The following is a 25,095-nucleotide window of genomic DNA, read 5'->3' as shown; positions in this document are numbered from 1 at the left end:
TTATTAAAAAGGAGCTAATTTGAAGAGAGGTACTACACGGTTCAATTGCTTAATCACAGACCCATATACTTACCCAAGACCTATTCTCGCATATGTAAAATGTTTTAGAAAAAACAGAAGCAAGCCTACTGAAATTTAATCCTTATCTATCCACTCTTGTCGATTTTAAATATTGCAAAAGATAATCCAATAAATCAAAACAGATCAAAGCTATACACCTGTTTGGCTAAATAAAGCAGCTAATTCAGGAAGCTGAAGCTGGACCAGGATCCAACTTTTCAGGCAAAGTTATAAAACAGTGTAATTTCTTATCTCCACCTGCTGGCAGGAGAGCCTTGTACACATGGGGCTATCCTGAGCGTAGATAAAAATGAATAGAAAACGAATATGAAAAATTCAGACACCTTAGAAATAAACACTAAGGGGAAAACATGTCATGAAACAGACTGAGAGAAAGAAATTACTATTCTGTAGGTATTTTATTCTTCTTTGTCATTCTTAAGATCACCATTTTTATTTCCTTAAAAACTAGATTTTGGAAATAAGAGAGCAGTGGTTAGTTTCACAAGTTAAGGCAACTGAAGAGCTGAAGGAATACTACAGTTCCAGGAAGGCTGTAGACCACTGAGGCACTGGAAAGATCATCAGATCCAACCCCCCCACCACCCCGAGACCTTTTACATCAGTCACAGAATGTCTGTGTGGGAAGCATTTCCATATACAAATTAATAAGCAATCCAAGCCTAGGTAGTCACATGAGACAACTAAACATGTGAAGCTTTCACTGCATATACATTTTGGGGGAATGCATGAATGGGTACAATTTTCCACTGCATCTACTACACTGTGCACATAGCAGTGGCTGTCCCCCTCCCCACCACCATCTGTGCTGCTGTCACACATCGTGACTTACATTAGAGTTGCCTTTTAAATCTAACATGGAACTATCTTCCATGTAGGTATTTTACCATGTGTGAAGCAGCCCTTACGCAGTTCAAGAAGGTGTCAACAGCTGGCAAGGATACGGCTGCTAATAAACTTAAAATGTGTATACAAAACACACAATGGGAGTTTTCAAACCCCAATTCTCCAGTGGCGCGAATCATTTAAGATAACTGGGGAGGGGGAGAGATTAGCTTTGTTGAAGATCAAACATGATTATTTACTTTACCTACCTACCTTACCCCGCAACATGAGGAACTAATCATATGACAAGAGTCACTTGTTCCTCTCCTTTTAATATACCTGACTCGCAGCTGGGGCACATTTGTTAGACACAGGGTTTTTTTGGCAGGAGTGTGTGTGTGTGGAGAATGTAAAAATAGTTGGGTTTTATTATTTGGTTTTCTAGGAAGTACTGAATCAAAATGGAGTAAAAAGGAAATCTCTCCTTTAGACCAGGTTATTTTCTCCCCCTTCTAAATCAAATATACTTACAGATTGCTTAAATGTATTTAATTGCTCTTGCAGGCTCTGGGCTTTGTCAGCCTCTTTCTTCATCTCATTCAAATTCCGTTTGAATTCTGTGAGCTCTAAGCGCAGTGACCGCCGTTCCACTTCTGCTGTATGCAGCCTTTGTGTAAGTTCAAATATTTGCTTTTGCAAGGATGCTATGCTCTTCTGGTAACAAAAATGGAAACAATATTGTTAGCTATTAAAATGTGCTGATTAGGCAATAAATCAATTGCATTTAATGCCTGGGCAAATAAAAATGAAGCTTCCTTTCTGAATTCACATACAAAAACTGAAGTGTTCTAAAACCTACTTTACTATGTTACTGAAAAATATATACACAGAGTATTTTTTTTTTGGTGAAAGTCAAAACCAGGAAGAGAGTCTATGGCATTTACTATATTTTTGGTAGATAGGGAACATGTATTTTGTAGCAGCACACAGCCCAAGTATGCAGTGGGTTATAATTGTAGTACTTTTAAAATTAAAATTATGAATTGCTCTTACATTAAAAGAAGATTGCACATTCCCTTGAATGCTAAATGGCTAGAAAGAAAGCTTAATTTAAAGAATCAACACAAAATACCACAGGTAACATAAAAGTTAGGTATGGTTTGAATAATTTTATTTCTTCCATGCAACTCCCCATTTTTACCTTAAAGGTTGAATAAATCTGTTGTGTACTACTTAAACTAAGAAAAAATTAAAATGAAAAGATCTGTAACAATATGAAAGCAAATTCAGTAGACACAATTGCTGTTATTTGCTAACTGTATTCATACAAACCGTAGCAGGGGCTCTCTCATTTGTGCCTGCTTTAAGAGCCTGTGCATTTATTTTATGGAGCCCACGAGCCAGTCTCTGAACCAACAGGTCTTTCTCTATGTAGGTAATACTCCTGCTATTGTCCGGTGTAGCAACTTCCATCACGATATAAAGTTTGTCCATGAGTTTTGAAAAAGAATTCCTTGCTGCACTAGTAAGTAAATGACCTGAAAGCCAGGAATTCAGATCTTTAAAAGAAAAAGAAGTAAAATCTATGAATCAAGTAGGTTTAAGCCTGGTGTTTTTTAGTTCATATTGGAAATATTCGACACAGAAAATAATGAAACATATTTTAGGATTTTACCATATTGAGCAGTTGTATCCCCCCAACCACACACACAAATATGAAAATCACCTAAGGCTCCAATCCCAAGCAACTTTACTAGAGGACCTAATAAGCCCTATTGAATTGAGAGGCACTTACTTCTGAGGAAACAGGCTTAGTGTATGATTGTTTAACATAATCCCCTAGTTTCCAGAATAGATCCCCCCACCCCCAAACAACAACAACTCTGTTCTATAGAAAGTACTACATAAACCAGCTAATTCCATAAATAGAGAAATTTAGTGTGCAATCCTATGCATGTTTAGATAGAAGACAGTTTAGACATGCTGGCTGGAGAAGGCTGGGAGTTGTAGGGCTTTTTTCTGTCTAAACATGCATAAGATTGCACCCTTAGTCTATAATCTAGGGTATGTACTCATTGCAGAATATTTTCTGTGGAATTGTTTGTGTGCTGGGAACTGGCGTACCATAACTTTCTAAACCTGTTAAGAGTTGTATGTGAATACACTTGAACCAAATGCTTCATCCATCAAATCCTGAAGCCATTTACCTTTGAAAATATCAATCTATAACAGGACAATTTTGGTAGCAGAAAAAGAATCTGGGTCTAATTCCACCTTCACATACACAAACACTTAATTCTCCTTAACTGCCACGGAAATTACATGTGCATATGCAGGGGCAGACATTGGCTCAGGAGAAATCATGGTTTGGCTAATGAGAATTCGTTTTATGTTCTCTTCTTATACTGCATCATTTTCCCTTCATTAATCCATAGGTTGCAATATATGATACCCAAGATCTGTTGTGTAAGCAGACTAAAAACTGCTTATAAATATCAGTGAATGTGTTACTCATTCAAAAGCAGAAGGTAAGTCATAGTTGCAAATTTATAGCTGTTTCCTTTTCTTTCCTGACAGCTTAGATGTCTAAATCATTTGCTGCTTAAAACTACTGAGGCTTGGTACCTTAATGCCATACTATTTATATTCTGAGACAAGAGAATATAATTTACCTTATTCCAAGGCAATTAAAATTTTACAACTACAATTACTTATTTCCCCATAGGATTTTGGTAATCATCCTTCTCATATAATGGGCTTAAGGCCCCAGCACACCCAACATGTTCTGCTTACTGCTAGATTCGTCAGGTCTGTAATTAATAATTGTGTTTAATGTTGATAAATAAAATTGTCAGTGCTCCTTCTACTAATTGGTATTCCAGATAACAGTTAATAGGTTTATTTATGCCTTAATAAAAGTCTTGTAATTTAGTTTCCCCTCTGCAAGTCAGGTCTTAATCTGTCATTACTTGTCTTGCAATACTATCAGGGTAAGATGACAACCATGGCAGAGCTTATTTACATTCAGGAGGATACAAGATCTCCTGTTGCTGTAGTGGAGAATTAAAATATTTGTTCTGAAGTTTAAAGCCTATCAAGGCACATTTTTAAAGCGCGCCATCTTTTCCCCCCATTGCTATGAACAAAAGCAAAGGGTTTCTAGCTAAACGGAATAGGAATATGGTTCATGGAAAATATTTCCATCTGCAACAAAAGAATCACCTAAACTAAATGTAGCAGGATGCAAATAAATCAATACCTTTTCTGTGAAACAATAAGATTGGCATTTGTTTCTCTGTTAATTTTTGTTTTATGTATAAACTTTGCATATGGACAATAGTCCATTCAGATTTCATGTTAACTTGGCAGGCATTCTGATAACTACTTGAGGTACACCCAAGGGCTTGGGCGTGCCCACTGAGTTTTACCATGTTTAGAAAAACTGATTCCTCTTTGAATAACAGACCCCATATGCCATATTGCAAAACTGGCTTTTGAAAGTCCTCTCCATTTCAATGGTGGCTGGCTTTGTGGCATGGGAGGGCTGTTGTTTGAGCAGCACAAAATAAAAAAACTATTGGAAAAGAGGAAAAAGTTGTGTACGGTTCTTAGCATCTCAGCTATTAATGTAGAGCCAGTGGTTTGGGGTGGGGTTACAACTTTTTTAGTTCTGTTTTCACCTAACTTTCTTAGCAAGAGTGTAGACCAAATGATCAGGTGCCATTGGTATCAAAATATTTGAAAGAATACATTGCTGTAGATGATTATGTCATTCCAATATAAAATCTTAAGTTTGAACTTTGCATAAACACGTAACTTTCTATCTAATATTGTACCGGTCTTGTTTTTAAGGATTACCAGAGAGATTGGGGGTGGGGTGGGGGGAGTATTTCTAGGATGGGAAAGCATACACTTTCTAAAAGCAAAGCTTCACCTCTGGTTAATTTTTAATGAATAACGGTTTTGACTAAACAAAGAAATGTGTGGGTTAGAATCATTCACGGCTTTGAGAGGTGAAAGGAGAATACAATGCAATTCCACAAGGTACTGTATTCTGCTATATCTATAACCAGAGGGAAAAGAATATATACACTTTAAGTACCTGGCCACAGACTATCAAGGAATTACAGTAAAAGCACTAAATAATTTATGTTGTGATGAGCGTGTGAGAAATGTCTTACACAAATACAGTTACAGTACAAAGAGCAACGAAGTCTTTATTAAACAAATGAAGCAAAAACCAATGAAAAGTGACAAACATTGCTCTAGCAACAAGGGGAGGATGCTCTGCGTTTTGCTTTGTTTTTAGCAAAACTGAATAAGGAGGAAGGACTGAACTCCTTACTAATATTTATGTGTCAAAAAGTCTACTGTGCGCTTTAGAAGCTCAGCTTAAGCTACAAGTAATCACAGTCTCTCTGTTCAAATAAACTTAACGCTAGCTTACTCAAAGCAATACTGCTACAGTGTTAAAAACAACAACAACCCTCATGTAATGGCTTGGATCCAAAATGCTACTTTAGGTGCACCCAAGGCATTGCAAGTGCCCAATGGGATTTTTTTCATTTCTTTGAATAGCAGGCCTCACTACCATATGAAACTGGTTTGAAATGACTCTTAGTTTCAATAGCTGTGGTCAAGCCTGTTTGGCTGCTGTTTAAGAAACAAATCCAAAGTCCCCTGGGATGCACAAAACTAGATGTATTGTTCTTCAAATCATGGCTTAGGTTGCACACATTAACTTAAGATGCTAAGGGTTTTTTCCATGGCTTCTTGGGATGTTGGTTTGTAGGTGTGCCACGTAAGCTTCTGGGAAATATAGTCCTTGACTGAGAAGGACTTGGTTGAGAACCATAAGCAATGGCATTAGTGGGATCACTCTCAGTTAATACCAAGCTGCAGAAGCATCCACTAACTGAACAAAGACTGGCCAAAGCACAGTCAAGATGCTAAGGTGAACCATGTTAACATTTTCCATCTTGCACAGGTGTGCCAAGATAGGATATTTCACAGGATATTTCTGAAACTGAATGATTAAGACCACGATCAGCCACCTGTTAAACACTGAAGATACCAGTTGACTTATAGAATGGGTTAACTGGTCAGAAAGATCTCTGTGCTGAATGAGAACAGCCTGTGTGTTTTCATGACTTCCTAGAGGCCCTCCCTCTGCTTCAGCATGTGGCCTTGGCAGAATCAAGACAGATCTTGAGGTGTTGCTCAGTGCCCAGCTTGTATGTATGGGGGTGCCAGCTGCTATACTTGGTATACTGTGATGCTTTTTGGTGCACACTTCACACAGGGCTGCAGTGAAGCTAGGACTGTGACACTCACTGACTTCTGGATGGGGAACATAGTTGTCTGCAATGTTTAATGATCACTGCCTTATGCATTGTCTGCCTTCCCCTTCCCAACACCACACCCTCCTCATATGCTTTCCTTCTTAGATCCCCCAACCACTGGCATGTAGGGCACTCGCTTCCCAAATCATGAAGCATGGTGTGAAGTTGTGAATGGGCCGAGGCTGGCACATGAAGCAATGCTGTGTCAGCCTCCAGAGACTCCCCACTGTGATGTACTGTTGGTGGACAGAGGCTGACTGGCAGCAGCATACGTTACAGTACCCACAGAGTACACCTAGATGGACCTCTGTCATAGCGCCTCCCAATGGCTGCTGCTCTTCTTGCAGTGGATGCGCATAACTATGCACCAGCATTTCATGGACAGCTATCTTATTAACATCTTACATATATCTAGGACAAATTGCACCTTTGGTTGCATTCCCCTACCCTTCAAATCCTCCCATGTCACCTGAAGAACATTTGAAAGCAGAACGCTGACAGCAAGTTAACTTTTCAGCCAAGTCAGTTCAGTACTTTGTGGACCACCTAGTTTTATGTCCTAATCTAGTGAACTGGCTTAAGATACAGTGGTTGCAACTGAAGCTTAATCCTGTGCCTGGCAAATAAGAACGTGTGGGATCGGTTATGACCTGCTTCTCCAGGAAAATCCCACCTTCTCCCCTATTGATAATTCTTGCTAATGGGGCTCCCTGCTGACTTTCACAGCCCTGGAACCTCAAGATACCTAATACAATGCCATGCAAGGAGGTCTGTGGGTACCTGGACCTTTCCCAGCTTCAACTAAAGCAATGCTGTGGCCAGTTCAGCAAACCAATGAATTCACAGTTTATTACACTGCAGTCTGTGTCAGCAACAGCTTGTTCTAAAGGTATTGTTGAAGATACAGAATACCCAAGACAAAACCAAAGAGGAAACTAAAAGACATTACCTGTCTTGCTAACTACTTCCTGGAGCTCAACCATAGAACTAAGGATAGCAGCAAGAAGGCTAGGACTGGTAAACCAGTTAAGCGCTTGAAGAGAACGGATCTGCTCCTTCTGTTGTCCTGCATTACAAAGAAAAAAAATTACAATAATTCAGTGCCATCCCATAGAATTAGACTTAAAGCATTTCTCAAAATATTTCTAAAATGGTCGCTCAGATTTGGAGGCCACTGGCCAGAGCTCAACATTCCAAAGTGCGTTAATGTGCTTTGTTTGTCCTCATAACAGCAGTAAGCTCAAAGTGCAAGGGCGGGCATCTAGTTTAGCACCAGCAAGCAAATTAGAAGGTTTTGCATCATACATCCAAGACTTGCATTAAATTTCAAGCTTCAATGTCAAAAAGGTAGGGATTTCTTTTACTTAAAAAATAAAATAAAAATAAAACTAGTATTCTCAGAATTCTTACACATTTCCATGGTTTACACAAAAAAAGCTTCATAGGTCACATGCAACTTGTAAATTATCCAACCCAAATATAATACTCAGCATTTACATGTTGCATGCCAAGTGCTTAAAGCACAATCTGAATTAATGAATCTTAGGTCACAAAGAGACTTGTCAGTGAACAGTAGCCACACGGGAGGAAGGATTGAGACTGTGAATCCAGGGGAGGGGTTTTTAAATCCTTTTCTCCAGATAATCCTTTTCTCTTCCTACCTCCCACCCTAGAACCTACTATTTGCCTGGGGTGGGGTAAGGGGTAGATGTCAGGGAAAAGGCTCAAAGGAAAAAGGTTAAACTCACCTCCACTTGGCACCACAGTCCCACTCCAAATCATGCAGGTTCACAGACGTCTCCCTGTTCAGTCTAGTTATCATTACCATTATAAATGTGGATGGAGCTGAGGTTGAGAGGACAGTGACCAGCCTAGCGCTATCTAGCGAGCTCATGGTTGAGATGAGATTTGAACCAGAGACTTCCCAGTTCACACTCTTAACTACTATACTCCACCACCCCTTATAAGTCTGCAATGCTCTACTTATTCATCCCGCATTAGTTCAATTCACCCATCCTAAACCATGGTTTGCACTAACCTAGTTTAGAAACCGAATCATAGCTTGAGCTTCCAAATGATTTAGAGCTTCTTCTCTCATTTGGTTTTTCATTCCCTCAGCAAGACAGACGTTTATGCCTGTCTCAATAGTAGGCAGATGATACCCAACATAACATCAATTTCTAATTGTCAATTTAGGCATTAGTCACTTTGAGCCATGATTTCCAGTTCTGGTCTGGTTTCCAATCTCAAACCACGATCTATTAATTCAGATATTTTGCCAAGCCATAGTTAAGTTTCCTTCACCAGGGCTTGGCATATAATCTGCACTGAGCCAAGTAATGCAATTCTTGGCTCAATACAAGTAACATCTTTTAAACGTCTCCTGAAAACACACCTTTTCACACAGGCTTTCCCTGGGCTGTAACTGCTGCTGGGTTTTACACTGGTTTTACCTGGTATTTTTAAACTTTTAAGAGTTTTGTTTTTCCAAGTTGTATTTTATGGTTTTAATTGTGAACTGCCCAGAGAGCCTCAGCTATTGGGCAGTATAAAAATGTAATAATAAATAAATAAATAAATAAATTGTGCTTTAAAAAAAACACAACTGAACATATTTGTTTTAAAGTCTTTCCTAGATTCTTATTTTTGTATTGTTCTTTAATAAACCAATGAAGTTATTTCATGCAACATTCTCAATTCTGAAAATACAAAAGCTCCCTAATATATATGAATGGAAGATGTTGGGTCACATGGTATCATCAGTTCCTCCTCTGGCAGTCATCATGTACCTCCTCTGGTAGGTATCAGCCTCCATGATCCAAATAAAGCTTTACCTGAAATAATTGCTCTAGGGCAGCCATTTCCATTCCAGTTAACAAGAATTGCCATCAAGATGTGGCAGCCAGGACACCATATTCCTCAAAATGGATTGATCTTTGACTAGGTATAGCACTATATGATTATGTTCAACCTGCCCGCTGCACTAAGTACTTCTGTTGCATGGACAAATATCAAATACACAGAGCCAGAAAAGGTGCTGATCACACTTTGTGTGTTTCATATGAAACTGGGGTGTTAATGAATCACAACATCTTTAATGGATCAGATGACCTTGGGGTGGCCATGGGGCAACACAGAACCCCGGGGCAAGCATAGCATTCCGGTTCTCCTAACCATGATTAAGAGATTTGTAGCATATATCACAGACTTGCACACTCCCACCTGCTGCATTAATCCCATTAATTATTTTAATCATGGTGTAAAGTTATACCTGCATCGGCATAAGCCATGATTAATACCAATCGCGATGGCACTCAGACCAAGAGTTTGGGTTCTCAAACCCTGGATCTGAGGGAATCTAGTTTGTGTTCACCATGGTTAGTGCCAATGCAGACGTAATGCTACATTAGAGTTAAAGCCAACTATGGAAAGGCAGGTAAAATCATGCTGGGAATGGGAGGACCTAAAGAGTGCACCGCATACTTCTCACCTCTTAAGCATGATAAAATCTACACTGGGCCAGAATAAATTCAGATTCTGTTTGCCATCAGTTCAAATAATGGGGGCTCCTTTGTATTTAACACCGCCATTGGGGGCTTTAGCTGTTTTAATTAATGCACTACATTTGGTTTAACAGCTTAAACATAATTCCCCCCCTCAAATTGTGAAGCCTATGCCCCCCATTGCCTTGGCATAATATAATTGTTATTTAAGTACTGAAAGTGCAGTTTGACACAAAACATATAAATCATTAGCTGATTATCTTACTTGACAGGTTATGTACATCCTTGGAGTCTCCTACGCAGACTAAGATGCCTATGCCTTCTCTGAAGCCATCCACCCAGGAGAAAAGGGAGCTGCATGACTGGCCCAACATTTGAAGCCTATTGGCTGCCAGCACTGCGATTACACTTTTGCGGAACAAACGTATCAAGCCTCTGCAATGCCTTTTCTTCTTCACTTTGCCATCACTTTGCTTCCTTTCCTCGGTCTCAGACAACGCATTGGCCAGCGTCCGTATCTCCTGCTTGAAAATGTCACAGGTGTTGACCTGATCCTGAAGGAAGTCCCTTTGTGTGGACAAGGCACATGATCGGCTGTACAGGGGATACAAGGCACCAGACAAGAGTGCACAAGCTGCTAGCAGAGATGTATGTTCTTTTTGAGTCTGTATCAACATGGTTTTAAAGTGCGAATTTTCAAAGAGTAATTGCTCCTGTATCTTTTCAGCAGCAGCAAACTTCTCTTTGGCTTTTTCTGCCATTTCTTGATATTTCTGCAATGGGCAGGGAAAAGAGATTTTAACTACAAGACTGAATTACCAGCCTGCTTCCAACCACAAATAATCTGCTTTACCTATGGATGAATTGTTGCCACAACCTCTTTCTACTGGCACATGACAAAGCCCTGATAAAAAGCCTCAAGGTCACAGCATGACTTTGTAACCAACCCAATAAATCCAAACTCTAGAAAAGCATATTGAAAATCATGGGCTCATTAAGGAGCCAGTATAAGAGAAACTATGTTTTCGCAACCCTTGAAATCTTATCCAAAACTCTTAATAGTCAACGCTCACATCTCTGAAGGAGGAGAGACTGTGGTGTCCTTTAAACTTTACATCAGCAGTGTGGGAACCACCCCCTACTCAGCCATGGAAGCTCCCTGGGTGACTTTGGGCCAGTCACAGGCTCTCAGCCCAACCTACCTCACAGGGTTGTTGTTGTGAGGATAAAATGGAGAGGAGGAGGATAATGTAAACCGCCTTGGGTTCCTTGCAAGAGGAAAAAAGGCAGGATAGAAATGCAAGTAATAATAAATAAATAAATAAATAAATAAATAAATAATCACTTGCAGTAGGGGTTGTAGGGTGGGTACAAAGTCACTCCGACCATGCGATGCACTGGGTTCAGACAACATGCCAACCCACGCTGCATCACAGGGAATTCTGCAAATGACGGCCATGCGCACAGCACACGCAGGGGCGGAGGGAGAAGCCGCAGTGGTTCTTTTACCCCAGTGATCATCTGAACACCCCCCAAAAGTGGCTGGTAACAAGGTCAAGACTGGACAACTGAAGGAACCTGTCTGGGAATTGGGAATCAGAGGCAATTAGCAATGATGAAGCAAACTCTACAGGAAAAAACTTACTTGGGCCTGCAGGTAAGAGGGAGTTCTTATATTATAGCTACATTTTTATTGAAGAGGGCTAACTGAAGCCTTTCCTGAGCTGTGAAATGAGGAGCTGTTCAAAAGAGAAGACAGCAAATACCTCTTCTGAGGAGGTACCAACCTAATCCATGGCAAATCCCAGTGATACCCAAAATACCCCCTACATACACATACCGAATAAACACAAAATAACACCTAGTGGAATTTGGGATTTTTTCACTGGCGACATGGCCACTACTTCCCTTTGTGTAGAACAGATACGCTGGTCCAAAACTAGACATTGACCCAGTTCGCATGTCACAGCAACAAATTGTGGGTTAATCAATTAATTAATTAACCCACGATTTGCCAGGGATACACAGAAGGTGTAGGTTGTTCATAGGTTGTTGTGTGACGTGCAGACCTGGACACTCTGGGTTGTTTACGGGTTAAACCGAGAGTTAACCTAAAACAAACTGTAGGTTAACTCTGGGTTGTTTAAGTTATAAACAACTCAGAGTTTCCAGGTTCGCACGTCAAGCGACAATGATGCAATGTTGCATAAACAATGAAGGTTATTTATGAAAAGTAGAAGTGGTTTGCATGAAGTGCATGTCCCAGCAATTCATGGGTTAATTAAGGTTAATTAAATTTTATTTGATCAACCACTTATTGCTTTACTTTTCACATATATAAAAACCTGCTACTCCAACAAGCTGTAAAATGAATGGACAAAAACGTAAAGCAGAAAAGTCCATGAACTAGTGACTGAATTAACCCATGATATGCTGCTGTGATGTGTGACCTGGCCCACTGGGAAATTCTCACATAGTTGGCCTACTAGAGAGGTTCCTAAATGTCGTTGGGGGCCTTCAGAATATATGGGGAAGGTTGTAGCTCAATGATAGAGCACATGCTTTGCATACAAAAGTTTCCAGTTTCACTCTCTGGCATCCCCATGTAGGGATGGAAAGGACTCCCGTCTGAAACCTTGGAGAGGCGTTACCAGTACATGTAGACAATACTGAGCTAGATGGACTAATGATCTGGCCCTGTATAAGGCAGCTTCTTACTTAACATAATGGCTAACACAGGTCAATAGTGCGGTAATTCTTATCTATAAGCAACTTATAATCTATATGCAACTTATCTATAAGGAATCTATACGCCATTCTTATCTTATATCTTATATAATATATTGTTTTAAACTGTTTTATTGTATGTTGTACATCGCCCAGAGTGGCTGGGTGACCAGCCAGATGGGCGATTAATAAATTTAATAATAAATAAATAAATAAATAAGCAACAGCTAAGTCTATGATTTAGAAATAACAATTATGCTGCTCTCAAAAGACAACAACACATGGCTGGGATAAGTTAGTTTAGGAAAAGAGAATAGTAAACCAGGAGAAACCTGGAGAGACAGAAATAGATAGGCAGCAGCTGGGAAAGGAAAAGTAAAGGTGATCTTTTAATTACTTTGTAATCAACCCCCTACTTATATATTCACAGATTAATTATAGTTCAGGCAGAATTATATTTCCAAGAGAACATTCTTTGTTTTATTTGAAAAATCACTTATTGCTTTACTTTTCACATATATAAAAACCTGCTAGTCCAACAAGCTGTAAAATGAATGGACACAATCGTAAAGCAATAAAGTACATTAACTAATGACTGAATATGCATTGCAAGTCATAGCAATATAGAAATAATTTTTTTATAGATATATCTTTAAAGAATCAAAACATGGATGTTTTCCTTCAAAACTGCAACACTGCTGGTACCCCTAAATTGACTGTTCAGAATATGAGCATGGGTATCAATCGCTATTAGAAAGCTCCGTTCAGATCAAGTCCCATCAACACCCTGCATTGCTCCAAGAAACTTTCACAAAGCTCAAAAATAAGTCTGAACTGGCTTGTAACCATGCTGCTCAATTGCTTTTGCCACACTCATCCCAATCAGAACCATGGTGGAGTTTCTGAAGCTCTTTGAGGCTGCCTAGAAACATCATGAAATGCTGCCCAGCCTTTCCATAGAAATGGAAAGAGAAGATGCCGGGTAGTAACCCCTTAGTTCAATCTTACTCAATGTGGTGCCCTCTGGATGCTTTGGGCTACAGCTCCCATCAGCCCCAGCCATGCCAATGGTCAAAGCTGATGAGGGTTATACTCCCAAACATCTGGAGAGCACCAGGTTGGGGGAAGCTTCTTTAGCTGTTATAGCAAAGACTTTTTTTAGACATTCAGTCAGCAGCCAGAATTGGCACACAACAAGGGCAAGTTGTGCTGCGTGAACAACGAATTCTTCCCCCACGGAAGCTGGCATGGCTGTGGTTTGGGCAGATACCCACAACTCTGTCCAGAACATCCAAATAAACTTGGGACTTCCTGTTATGTAAAACAAATCAAGAGAGAGGAATTGGAACTGTTCAAAGATTCCACAAGGGGCTGGTAGAGATGACACCCAAGAACATCTGCTTGTTTTTAAGTATGACTGCACAGCAGCTCATGGCCTGCATAGAATTGTTTTCATGAAATCAGCAGCCAAATAGAAAATAGGGCTACTGGTACACCACCACAAACCATCCAAATGTGATTTGTGTGGGTCTGGACATGGTTGCTGCTTTATACTATGGAAGAAAGCAACGAGAAGGAAGTCCTGCAATAATCAAGTACTGTACGTGTACGAGCCCCCTCTTAGGGGCATTTTGTCAAAGGCACTCTCCAACACACAGTCAGGGCCAGAAATATTGGAACAAGGATAACTGTTTTGGCAGTTGGCCTCTGTACACCACCACATTGAAGTTGAAAGGAAACACACCCAGATGGGAGCAAAGTCAGGACTGTCAGCTGTAATTCAAGGGGTTTGACAAAAGTGGGGCACTAACCATTCAGGAAGGACAGCCAGTGGCATACACACACGCCCATCGTTGGGGGCTCATAAGTAATGGAACAAATGGCTGACAAGCAGCTGCATGGCCAGGTGTGGCCTGTTTCCTGGGTACTCCATGACCAATCAAGCAGATAAAAGGCCTGGAGGTGGTTCTGAGTGTTACATCTGCATTTGGTAGCCGTTACTGGAACTCCCAACATGAGGTCCAAAGAGGTGTCCATGCGAGTGAACGAGGCCATCATTAGGCTGAGGAAACAAAATGAACCCATCAGAGAGATAGCAAAAACAGTGGGAGTGACCAATACAACAGTTTGGAACATCTTGAAAAAGAAGGAATTAACTGGCAAGCTCAGCAACAGCAAAAGGCCTGGAAGACCACAGAAGACAGCTAAAGTGGATGACCGCAGAATTCTCCTCATGGTGAAGAGGAATCCTTTCACAACATCTAGCCAGGTCAAGAACGCTCTTGCGGAGGTTGGCATGTCATTGTCAACATCTACAGTCAAGAGACGGCTTTATGAATGTAAATACAGAGGCTTCACAAAAAGGTGCAAACCACTGGTAACGCTCAAGAACAGAAAGGCCAAATTAGCCTTTGCCAGCAAACACCTAAAAAAGCCTGCCCAGTTCTGGAATAAGATTCTCTGGTTTGATGAAACCAAGATTAACTTGTACCAGAATGATGGGGAAAGTATGGAGAAGGAAAGGAACAGCTCATGATCCAAAGCATACCACATCATTTGTCAAACATGGTGGAAGCAGTGTTATGGCATGGGCATGTACGGCTGCCAATGGAACTGGGTCACTGGTATTTATTGAGGACCTGACTGCTGACAAAAGCAGCAGGATGAATTCTGAAGTGCATAGGGCTATACTTTCTGCTCAGATTCAGCTGAATGCTGCCAAACTGATAGGACGCCGCTTCATATTGCAGATGGATAATGACCCAAAACATACAGCAAAAGCTACCCAAGAGTTTCTCCAGGCAAAGAAGTGGGATGTTCTTCAATGGCCAAGTAATTCACCTGATCTCAACCCAACAGAGCATGCTTTTCACTTCCTGAAGACAAGACTGAAGGCAGAAAGACCCACAAACAAGCAGCAGCTGAAGGCAGATGCAGTAAAGGCCTGGCAAAGCATCTCGAGGGAGGACTCAGCATTTGGTCTTGTCCATGAGTTCCAGACTTCAGGCACTCATTGACTGCAAAGGATTTTCATCCAGGTATTAAAGGCGATCCTTAAGTTTGAAATGATGTTGATTTGTTCCATTACTTATGAGCCACCAATGATGGAGGTGTGTGTATGCCACTGGCTATACTTCCTGAATGGTTAGGGCCCACTTGGTCAAACCCCTTGAATTACAGCTGGAAGTCCTGACTTCGCTCCCATGTGGGTGTGTTTCCTTTCAACTTCAATGTGGTGGTGTGCAGAGGCCAACTGCCAAAACAGTTATCCTTGTTCCAATATTTCTGGCCCTGACTGTATTTATTTGGTACAGGTTGGAATTTTATGACAGAGTCCAACATACAAGTCAAACTTTGAACATAACAAAGCAAATAATCTACAAATGAAAAAAGACTTTTGAAAAAGGGGTTCAATTAAAGTGGGGGTACAGAACCTCTTTCAGCTCAACTGGTTAATTCCATTTTGGGGAAGCTTTTGGAAGTGGCATTCCAGTGGTGGCTGGGGCTGAATTCAAAAAGGGGCAGGGCCAAAAGGCGAAAGGGGCGGGCCCCAAACACCAGCATATTGTAGCTTAAAGCTCTTACTGCCAGTAACTAAGCCATAGGAGAGCCAGTTCCACCTTTTAGGATGGGGGAAAAACTGCACAAAACCTGGGAAAGCACTAAACGACCTGTGGTTGGTGGAAGGGGTTGGGGCTGGGGGAAGGGTGTGGCCATCTGGGGAACTACAGAAGGCTGGATTGGGACCCCAGGATGGCTAGATTGAAACTCCCAGCCCTGAAGTTCTGCACCCCCAATTAAAGTGTTTACATTCTTATACATTCTGTGTCAACCACTTCTAGGTAAGTTGGGAAGCATCCCCGAAGAAATCAACTGCCTATGGAAGAAAAATTGAATGTTTGACATATTCTAGAAATCACATGGTTTGCCTCCATGAAAACTTACAAAATTTAAGCTCCTGTTTCTGAAAGCTGTTTTTAATTCTTGAGCAATGACAGCTACTATTAAACAACACCAGGAAAAAAGCATACAAAATAAAGGAACAAAAGACACAATCTTCAGAGTCACATGTACTTTGACTGCAGTTCTCAGTAACTGGGCCAGCACAAGTTCCATTCAAGGATGTTTGTTTGTGCACTGCTGTAGTTTTGGTAAGAAAAATACAGTGTGCTTCGTAAAAAAAGAAAAGGAAGAAGGAGGACTGAAGGGAATCTATTACTAAAAAGAACAGATTTGCAGGAATATGTGAAACATGATCAGGAATGCATATGTAATAAACTGTAAAAGTTAAAAGGTACGTCAATCATGGCAAACACCAACAGTTCTGGCTACATACACCTACATGAATTATGCATGAATAATCATATACAGAAAGGATATTAGTATTTCCCATTAGACAAAAAAATGCAAGGACTAATTACATTAATTAATCCTTATAATCCTGTAAATGCACTCAACAAAATGCCTTGTCCCACAATTCCATTTCAAAATTAAAGCACATCTGAACATCCACACAGATACTCAGAAATTTCAGCATTATTAGCAATTAATTTTTACAGGACAACCCTTGTTTAATAGCATTTGTGGAAGGAGTTAAAAACAACAACCTTGATTCAGAAAATACACACGCACACTTATGGTTCATGGCCCTTAGGTGTGAAAAGGCCAGAATTTAAGAAAGCAAATATAGACTCCGATAGGTCAGTCATAAAAGCTCATCTGGTATCTGTTACTTAGAGCAAGAGAACAGGAACAAGACCCAATAATTGAACAACGGTATGACAATCCTCCTTCACTGGAATATAAGCGTTCCTTCAGATTACGTTTCTTCTCTTCTGTAGTTTAATAACTGTTTTCTGCTCCAAATCTATGCTGTTTCTAACATTTCTTTAGAACCTCAAAAGTACAATTTCTTGAAAGGAACTGCAAGATTCTCGCCTTGAAAGAATGGCAGCCTGACTTCCTGGAGCGGAGAAGCTTTGAGAGGGGGCTTACTGGGTTATAGCACTCCACAGACTTCAAGAACCCTTAAAAAAAATTAGTCACTCCCCTGGAGGGTACAACTCTATTTTATCCTATATCTTGCTGGGTCTTTATCCTTTATGTCGGCAAGAAGAGAAGACTGCAAACTGGAGACTTAATGACACTGGGACTTCAAAAGACTTTGCTTTATTCCAACTATTTTATTTTTCTCTCTTACAATCCTCACTTTGATAAAACTGAACACACCATAGTCTTCACCTAATTCACCTGTTCTTCTGATAACAATGCTGCTCCTTAATAAAACGAGTCAATTCCTCAAAGGGAGTGACATTCCTAGCCCTAGAGAATTTCCCTGCCTATTTGGTAACCACTGTTATTCTCCCCACCCCCACCCCACATCCCCCAGCAGAGCTATTTATTATCACATATTGGTTTAGACATAGGTAAATTGTTGCTGCTTTCCCTGTACTTTGATTGTATAAGCAAAGACCTGATAGGTGCCAGTGGTGAAAGGTATTATAGCAATACTTAGCATTTATAAAGCACTTTTAAAGTGCTCCATGTACATCACATACATTATCTCAGTAGCCCTTACAACAACTCTGTAAGATAGAAAGAATGTTATTATTCCTGATAAGCTAAGGCCACTGAAGGTGTTCACAGCCAAGCCAAGATTTGAACTGGAGAGTGGAACTTTCCTGATTATTCTCTTAACCACTACCATTTGCATTTCAAAGATGGAGATATTTCTTCTCATTCCTATATGGAATTTGAAAGGGTACTAGATTTCAAAAAACTCACTGTCATTAGATGAGAGAATACACTCTTACACAGAACACCTATTGAAGCTCTTTTTGGCATTTCTCAGGGGTGATGGGGAACATGACATTATTGGCAAGGCCTGCCAAAGCTCATATTATAGTGCAAGAATCCTTGCCAGTTAGTGCTTCATCAAGGAGAATTGTGGGCATAAAGGGGACCAAACAGATACTAGGCACCTGCTTTGAAGTGTGGATCATGTTGCCATGTTGGCCACACAAATGCAACCCAGAGGCAAGGAAGGCACCAGACAGGGCAGGACAGATAATGGGTCTGGGGTGGCAGAGAGGGCATAAATGGATGAGATGGCAACAGGGAAAAGGAAGGGATTATTAGAAGTAGACAGTGCAGCAGCTTTTAAATTAATCTTTCTGACAGCTAACTCACTAAATCTGTAGTTTCCATGGTAAGTTCAGTTTACTTCATGATATGTTTCTGCACCCTTTTCTTTTAAAAGGAATCAAAAACTTTTGCTTGTGGTACAAACAGAGCAGTATCAAGTGTTCAATCAACACTTCAGAATCGAGGAGAAAAGTGAATGAGTAAGCGCTTCTTCAGTCAGATGCTCACCATAAATAAAGAGCTAACGTATCAGGAAAAGGCTAGGTCAGAACTCTTTTTGACATGCTAGCTCTGTTCTGAAATGGTACAAGCCAAGGAGGACAACGCCACATACATTTTCTGAATATTTTCTTTGGCTTTGAGTGTTTCTCAAGGTGTTTCAGCACTGTTGCTTAAAACAGATCTTACATCAGTGAGTTATATCCAGTGACAGTCCTGATTCACTTAAGTCCCATTCATTTCAATGGGTCTATTCTAAGTAGGACTGCCACTAGATATAACCCAATGTTCCCCCTTGTAAGTGGGCAAAGCATATCAAGGCCAAGCCCTTCTCTTGAAACTCCTTCTAAACCAGTGTGATCCTATTCTCATGAGTCTAACAAGCTGGGGAATAGTGAAGCTGGAAAGCAGGAGAAGTAGCAGTGCCAGCAGAATCTCAGTTACAGCTCAAAGGGGAGAGATATGTTGGCATGGGAAGCTGGCAGCAGAGGTTTCACAATCTGAGATGTAATAGGGAATACATAATGTGAGAATGGGGCTGTTTTGCATTAGAGGGGTTGAGAATGAGATAAGAGCATGTATGGCTTAAGAATAAATGTTGTAAACCTTGACTGAAATGGCAACTGATTGCTCAAGTGCCCAAAGAATTGACCAAAAATGGTGAGCCAAAGTTTCACATCCACCTCACAATGAAGCAAAAGTTGCATCCCCCTGGTCTAGCCAATTCTGACATATAGAGAAGAGGAACGGGGACACATGAAAGCCCAGCTGGAAGGGGCAGATTGCCCATGTTGGTGTCGGAGGGGGAGGGTGTGCATCCATTCTTTTTATCTGGGCTGTGTCACAGTACCTTGCATATGGAACTTCTTCAGTAATTCATTTTTTTACCAAGCATAACATAAACTATACTATGAATTTACAAATGAACCCTTGTGTCAGACTTCAGTATAGTGAGAGATCACGGTGGCTACTTCTTTATACCTTAGGGCAAAGGGCAACAAAAGCCACAGTCAACAGCCTTTCAATGTTCATAAAAACAGGGAACACAATGGACCAGATATTGACTTCCCTGGGGTGTCATCACCTTTAGCTAAGATAAAGAGCATATGTCAGACTAATTTCTCTTGCTGCCTCCTTCACAAGAGTGGAGATTATTTCTATGCTTTTAAGTACTTTTTATTATTGCTGCTAACTTCCCTATGAACCTATGTTTGATACACAGTTCAGTATAAAGTGAATTTCAATAACTGTAACTCTACAAAGCCATAGGAAGAGTAGTCATCATGAGGGAAAAGCATCTGGTACTCGGTGCAATAATACAAAGAAACCAATGTTTTCACTCTGTAGGTAACTTTTGCATGGTAACTAAATGGGAAATGCAACTGCAGGATCCAATTAAACAACGTAAGTTCTGGAATGCCTTTGCACAAATTCATAGACTTTCTGAAGAAAGTAGAAGTTAATAGTTAAAAAAAATCATTTCTTTAAGCATACTGAAATTCCCAAGCAATTTAAAATTGGTTTGGAATCCAAACCACTGAAATAATATACTAAATATTTAAAGAATACATTTAGAAGTTTATAGTTTCCTGGCAGAAATATTGTACCTGTGCCCTTGCGTGAACTTCCCCAAGGAGTCCAGAATATTGCTGTTCCAATTCCTTCTTCTGCTTCAGCCAACAGCTTTCCTGTGCTTTCATCTGTTCAGCTACTTTGTTAAAAGTGTCTTCTTGGGTCTGCTGAATTTCCCTCATCGTATCCGATTTATTCTTACAAACATATTCAAGGTGAGATATCTGTATGATTAGCATTAAGAAATTTCTTATTTAACTCCTTTTATGGATATTCCCACTCCTAATTTAAAACAAGGCACTTGGAAACATGTTAAAAATCCTGCACCTAATCTCTCAACCCAGAGGGAAATCAAGCACTATTTATTAACAATGAAAACCCAGATTTCTGAAGCATATGACACAGATGAATGAGCGCTCAGATAAGCTCGTTTCTAGACTTCACCATCCCTTCCAAGTTTGAAAAGCCTTAGCATCAAGCACCAAACCAGTAAAAGAAACAACAGTCCAGGAGATAACTAAGGCTGGATCCTGTCCACGCTTTTTGTTGCTGCATCCATCTGAAAGTGAGCTTAGCAGCTCAGCTCTCCTAGTATCCAGTTCACGGCCAACCTCTGTGGTCAGCTATCCACTTTTCACCTTTATCGTTGCAATACAGCAAATAATGGATCAGTCAGATAATGGCCTTGCAGTAGGCACGGTACAAAACAGAATGACCCACTGAGCTTTCAAGCTAATGCAACTGGAACAATGACTAGCCAGCGAAATAAGACACTCAGCTACAGGCACACATACCTAGGAATAAGCCTCACTGAACACAATAGGACTTACTTTTGAGTAAACATGCACAGAATTGCACTATGAGATACAATTTTATTCAAGAAATCTGAAGGGCCCACAGTACACTAGCTATGTTCTAAGCCTAGAACTCACATGGAACCTTTTCATTGATTTACATTTCTAAAAACTGACTGAATGCAAATAAATAATGTCCTGCTTCCAAAGACCTGCTGGCTCACTGTTGCAGCTATTTCACTTGTCATAAGATATAATCCCTTTGGACAGGATAACGACTTCAAATGTTCATCGTGCTTCAGATACATGAGCTTAAAATCTTTTTGAAGGTAGATCAATATCGTTATTCTCATGATGCAGGTGTAAAGTCAAGGCAGGGAAATAGCGGCTTGCACAAGGCTAACCAGTGAGTTCATGGCTGAGGCAAACTCTGAATTGGGGACTTCCCAGCTCTCGCTCTTAGCCCATACAACTATACCAGATCTCATATAACGAGACAGGAAACTGTCCTGTGAAGTAACATACCAAGTGAAATGGGAGTGTGATTGAATCAATTACCCCATTAAAATATTCACATTATAACTTATGCGATAACAAACCATTACATGCTTGCATAGTTGATTCTGATTTGTTGAGCGTTTGCACATTAAGAGAGCTTTACAGTACACTTGCTTTATTTGTCCAAAACCCCAAATACATTAAGGATGCAATCCTATGCATATTTAGACAGAAAAGGGTCCTACAACTCACAGCATGCCCCAGCCAGCATGGCTGGCTGGGGCATGGTGGTAGTTGTAGGACTTTTTTCTGTCTAAACATGCATAGGATTACACCCTTAGGCTGTAGTTTGATGGTTTAGCTGGTGAACTCCTATTAGAACTTAAAAGGAGTTGCGACTCAACTTAAGAAAATATACTCAATACATCTGTAGTTTTTTTAAATGCAAAATCCAGATAAGGCCAAATTATTTTATACAACTGCAAATAAAAATATCTATTACTGCAAAATAAGTTTGGATATTAACACTACCTGTTAGCTGAAGTTGATATTGTTCTGCCTCTAATCTCTCCTTTTAAAAAACAGATGAGGTTATTTTAGGTTTGTGGCAAAACAGGATCCAGTAATAACAGGAGATTTCACAGGGATCAGAGGCAGTTCAATTTCCACATGAAACCTGGCTGGGAAACTTAAGCAGCTCTACCTTACAAAGGGGTGGCAATGCCTGCTTTCTGCCTACTTTTAATGAGCATTTAGGGAGTTATTTGCATGTGGTTGCAATGTATGGATGAACAGCCTTTTAAGTGGTGGCCCCTAAGCTTTGGAAACAGCTTTCCAGCACTGTGCAAAAGATTCAGAAGCTTGCACCTTAAACATGCTGTTAAGACTTTCATTTTAGACAGGCTTTTTATGACTTGCGTTTTACTGCTTGGTTTCATGTCAGCTCTTGATTTTACTTTGCCTTTCTGCTTCTAATTTAGTTGTATTGTGAAAAATCTTAATTGTATCCTACTTCAAGAATCCAACAGGACTGAAAAGCAGGCAGTAGCACCATCTCCAATTAATCCCTGGACATGGCTGTCCTCAACCACCTAACTTATTGGGGCATATATTGCTATTGCTATTCGTCCCCTAGATAAAGGCATTTGTCGAGTTTCAAACTGTATTTTCTACTACAAATTTCCATTAATTACATATTTTTTAAAATTTCAAAACAGACTTTGTCAAGTTTTCTGTTGGTTCCTAGGGCTAGACTGAAGTTAGGACTGATACATGGTCTTGCTCCTGAAATTGAGATGAATAGCTCCAGCTAAGGTGAAACCATTTTCTGTTTCCTGTTCCTGAAGAAGACCACATTTGAATAGGACCAAATTCTGGAATTTTTCTGTTAGAACACAGAACACAATGCTAACTCAATTAATGAGCCAGGAATGAAGATCTATAGAAGCACTACAACTTAGGATGGGGATCTACATGATGAGTTTTAATAGATCCTGGATGTGTCTTTAATTATGACTGACAGTCCAAAGTTGTTTTTAGTTATATGTTGTTTGTGTATACTGTCTGTGTGCTTTTATGTAAATGGATTTTAAACTTTTTGTATTGTATTTAATGTTTTAACTTCTGTAAACCGCCCAGAGAGCTTTGGCTATGGGGCAGTAAAGAAATATAATTAATTAATTAATTAAGATTTTAGCAGTGAGGAATCCCCAAACCCTGCCCCTGACCTGGAGGCTACCATGGCTTGGGGAGGAGGCAGGGAGAGGAGTCCCCTTGTTATCACCGATCACAGAAGGGGATTTCTCTTAACTTAGTGTACCACTCATCATCCCTGATAGATGAAGATGCAGGATAGGTGAAGCTAGGGACCCGGCCAGTGCTGGCAGGACTGGCCACTCTCCCCAGATCTGACTGAGTCCCCAGCTTTCTGCAGCACACGCCACTCCCCTGGGGATGACTTGTGTTGCATGACTTGGCCGGTGTCCTTTTCCCAGGCTAAGAGAGGCATGGAACTCCATGTCTCTCTCAGCATGGAGAAAGGAAAATGGGTGGGCCAATGACATCAACAAGTGTGGCCACGCCCACTGACATCATCTGCCTGTGGGGAGCAGCCCCTACTTCAAACTGGTTCCCCACTCCTGCTTTATTGCAAGAAAATCTTTTCTTTTTCTTTTTTTTAAGAGGGATTTTTAAATGACAACCATACAACACATTCAAAGACCTGACTGTTGGGCCTTTTAAAAAGAAAATATTTGCCTTTTAAAAACTCACGATATGTTTATAACTATATTCTGTATTGTATTTACAAATGTAAATGTTTCAAAGAGCAACTGCCATTTCTTAGGAACACTTTTTCTCCTTCCAAATAATTCCTCCTATTCACAAGCAAATATTTTAAAGATGATGTTCCCCAAGTAAGTGCATTTTGTTTCTGTTTTATGCCGAGATAAAGAGTTGGTTTATTAGTGTAAATGACTAAGCTCTTTGAATAGCTTCATCAGTAAGATTAATTTATTTTCTTTTAATTAGGTCCCTGTGGCTAACACTGGCTAGTAGTATTAGCAAGTCCTGCACAGAAGCTGGAGCTTAGAGACTTCATACAGACTTCAGTCACATTTACATGCCCATAGCAATGGCATCAAACTGAGCTGTAGACAAGCCATAATTAATGGTATTGAATTATTAACATCCAAATTCTTTTTGAAATAAGATGGATGTCAGTCCTTTTTAACGATACTGTGATGTGGACAAATGTCACTGAATTTAATAGAGGCAGCTGGTGCCTGAGGACAGTACCTTCTCATTAGCCTTGTTGAGGTCTAAGATCAGGGCATCAACATTCTCCTGCAAGACTGTGCAGAGCTCTGGCCAGGAGAATTTATCCAGCATGCCTTCGGGTTGTTTTATGAGAACACAGCCCGCTACCAAGTGCTGATATAAAGTATGGAGGAAGGTTAGCTTCTCCTGTGGGAATGGAGTTAAAAAGAGAGAGGGAGAGAGGGAGAGTTAACTGCAAATATTGTTAAAGTCCATTGAAAAGTGCCATGTAAACAACAATGTGTGTGTGAGTGTGTTTGTTCATGTTCCGAAGGGATATATGACTATGCTCAAATCATTAGTCAAAATCAGAAAATAGATAATTGCCCATTATACATACACAATGGCTGATCCTGCAGACACTTTTACATAAGCCAAGGAGTTTGTTTCTCTCTTTGATAATGGTCAGAATGCAGCTTACTAAAGATATGCAGGATGTGACTTTACATTATTATGCAAAAGTTAACCCAAACATTTTTTTATCTGTCAATGGAATGTTGACTGCAATTATTGAGTGAACAAGAAAAAGACCATGCTAATGTTTTATATATGGGGCAAACTAAGTGTTATACC

The 25,095-nt window shown here is 40.2% G+C and overlaps 1 protein-coding gene across 12 annotated transcripts in view; it reads right to left on the bottom strand.

The window, feature by feature from the left end:
- Positions 1–25,095, bottom strand: part of CCDC171 (coiled-coil domain containing 171) — a 247,239-nt gene that overhangs the window by 120,435 nt on the left and 101,709 nt on the right. For all 12 annotated transcript variants that reach the window (XM_084834548.1, XM_084834547.1, XM_084834545.1 and 9 more), the window contains 6 exons: positions 24,502–24,669; positions 20,449–20,637; positions 10,017–10,524; positions 7,198–7,314; positions 2,239–2,465; positions 1,438–1,620 (listed from right to left, as the gene is read on the bottom strand). In XM_084834548.1, the coding sequence (XP_084690674.1) occupies positions 1,438–1,620; positions 2,239–2,465; positions 7,198–7,314; positions 10,017–10,524; positions 20,449–20,637; positions 24,502–24,669 (1,392 nt within the window). The remainder of the gene's footprint in view (positions 1–1,437; positions 1,621–2,238; positions 2,466–7,197; positions 7,315–10,016; positions 10,525–20,448; positions 20,638–24,501; positions 24,670–25,095) is intronic.

Source organism: Heloderma suspectum, chromosome 2, assembly GCF_057233095.1.
Source record: "Heloderma suspectum isolate Gila_16-S chromosome 2, 16-S_ref, whole genome shotgun sequence".
NCBI lineage: Eukaryota > Metazoa > Chordata > Lepidosauria > Squamata > Helodermatidae > Heloderma > Heloderma suspectum.
Note: the sequence above shows the minus strand (reverse complement) of the source record. Positions and strands in the feature narration are given on the sequence as shown.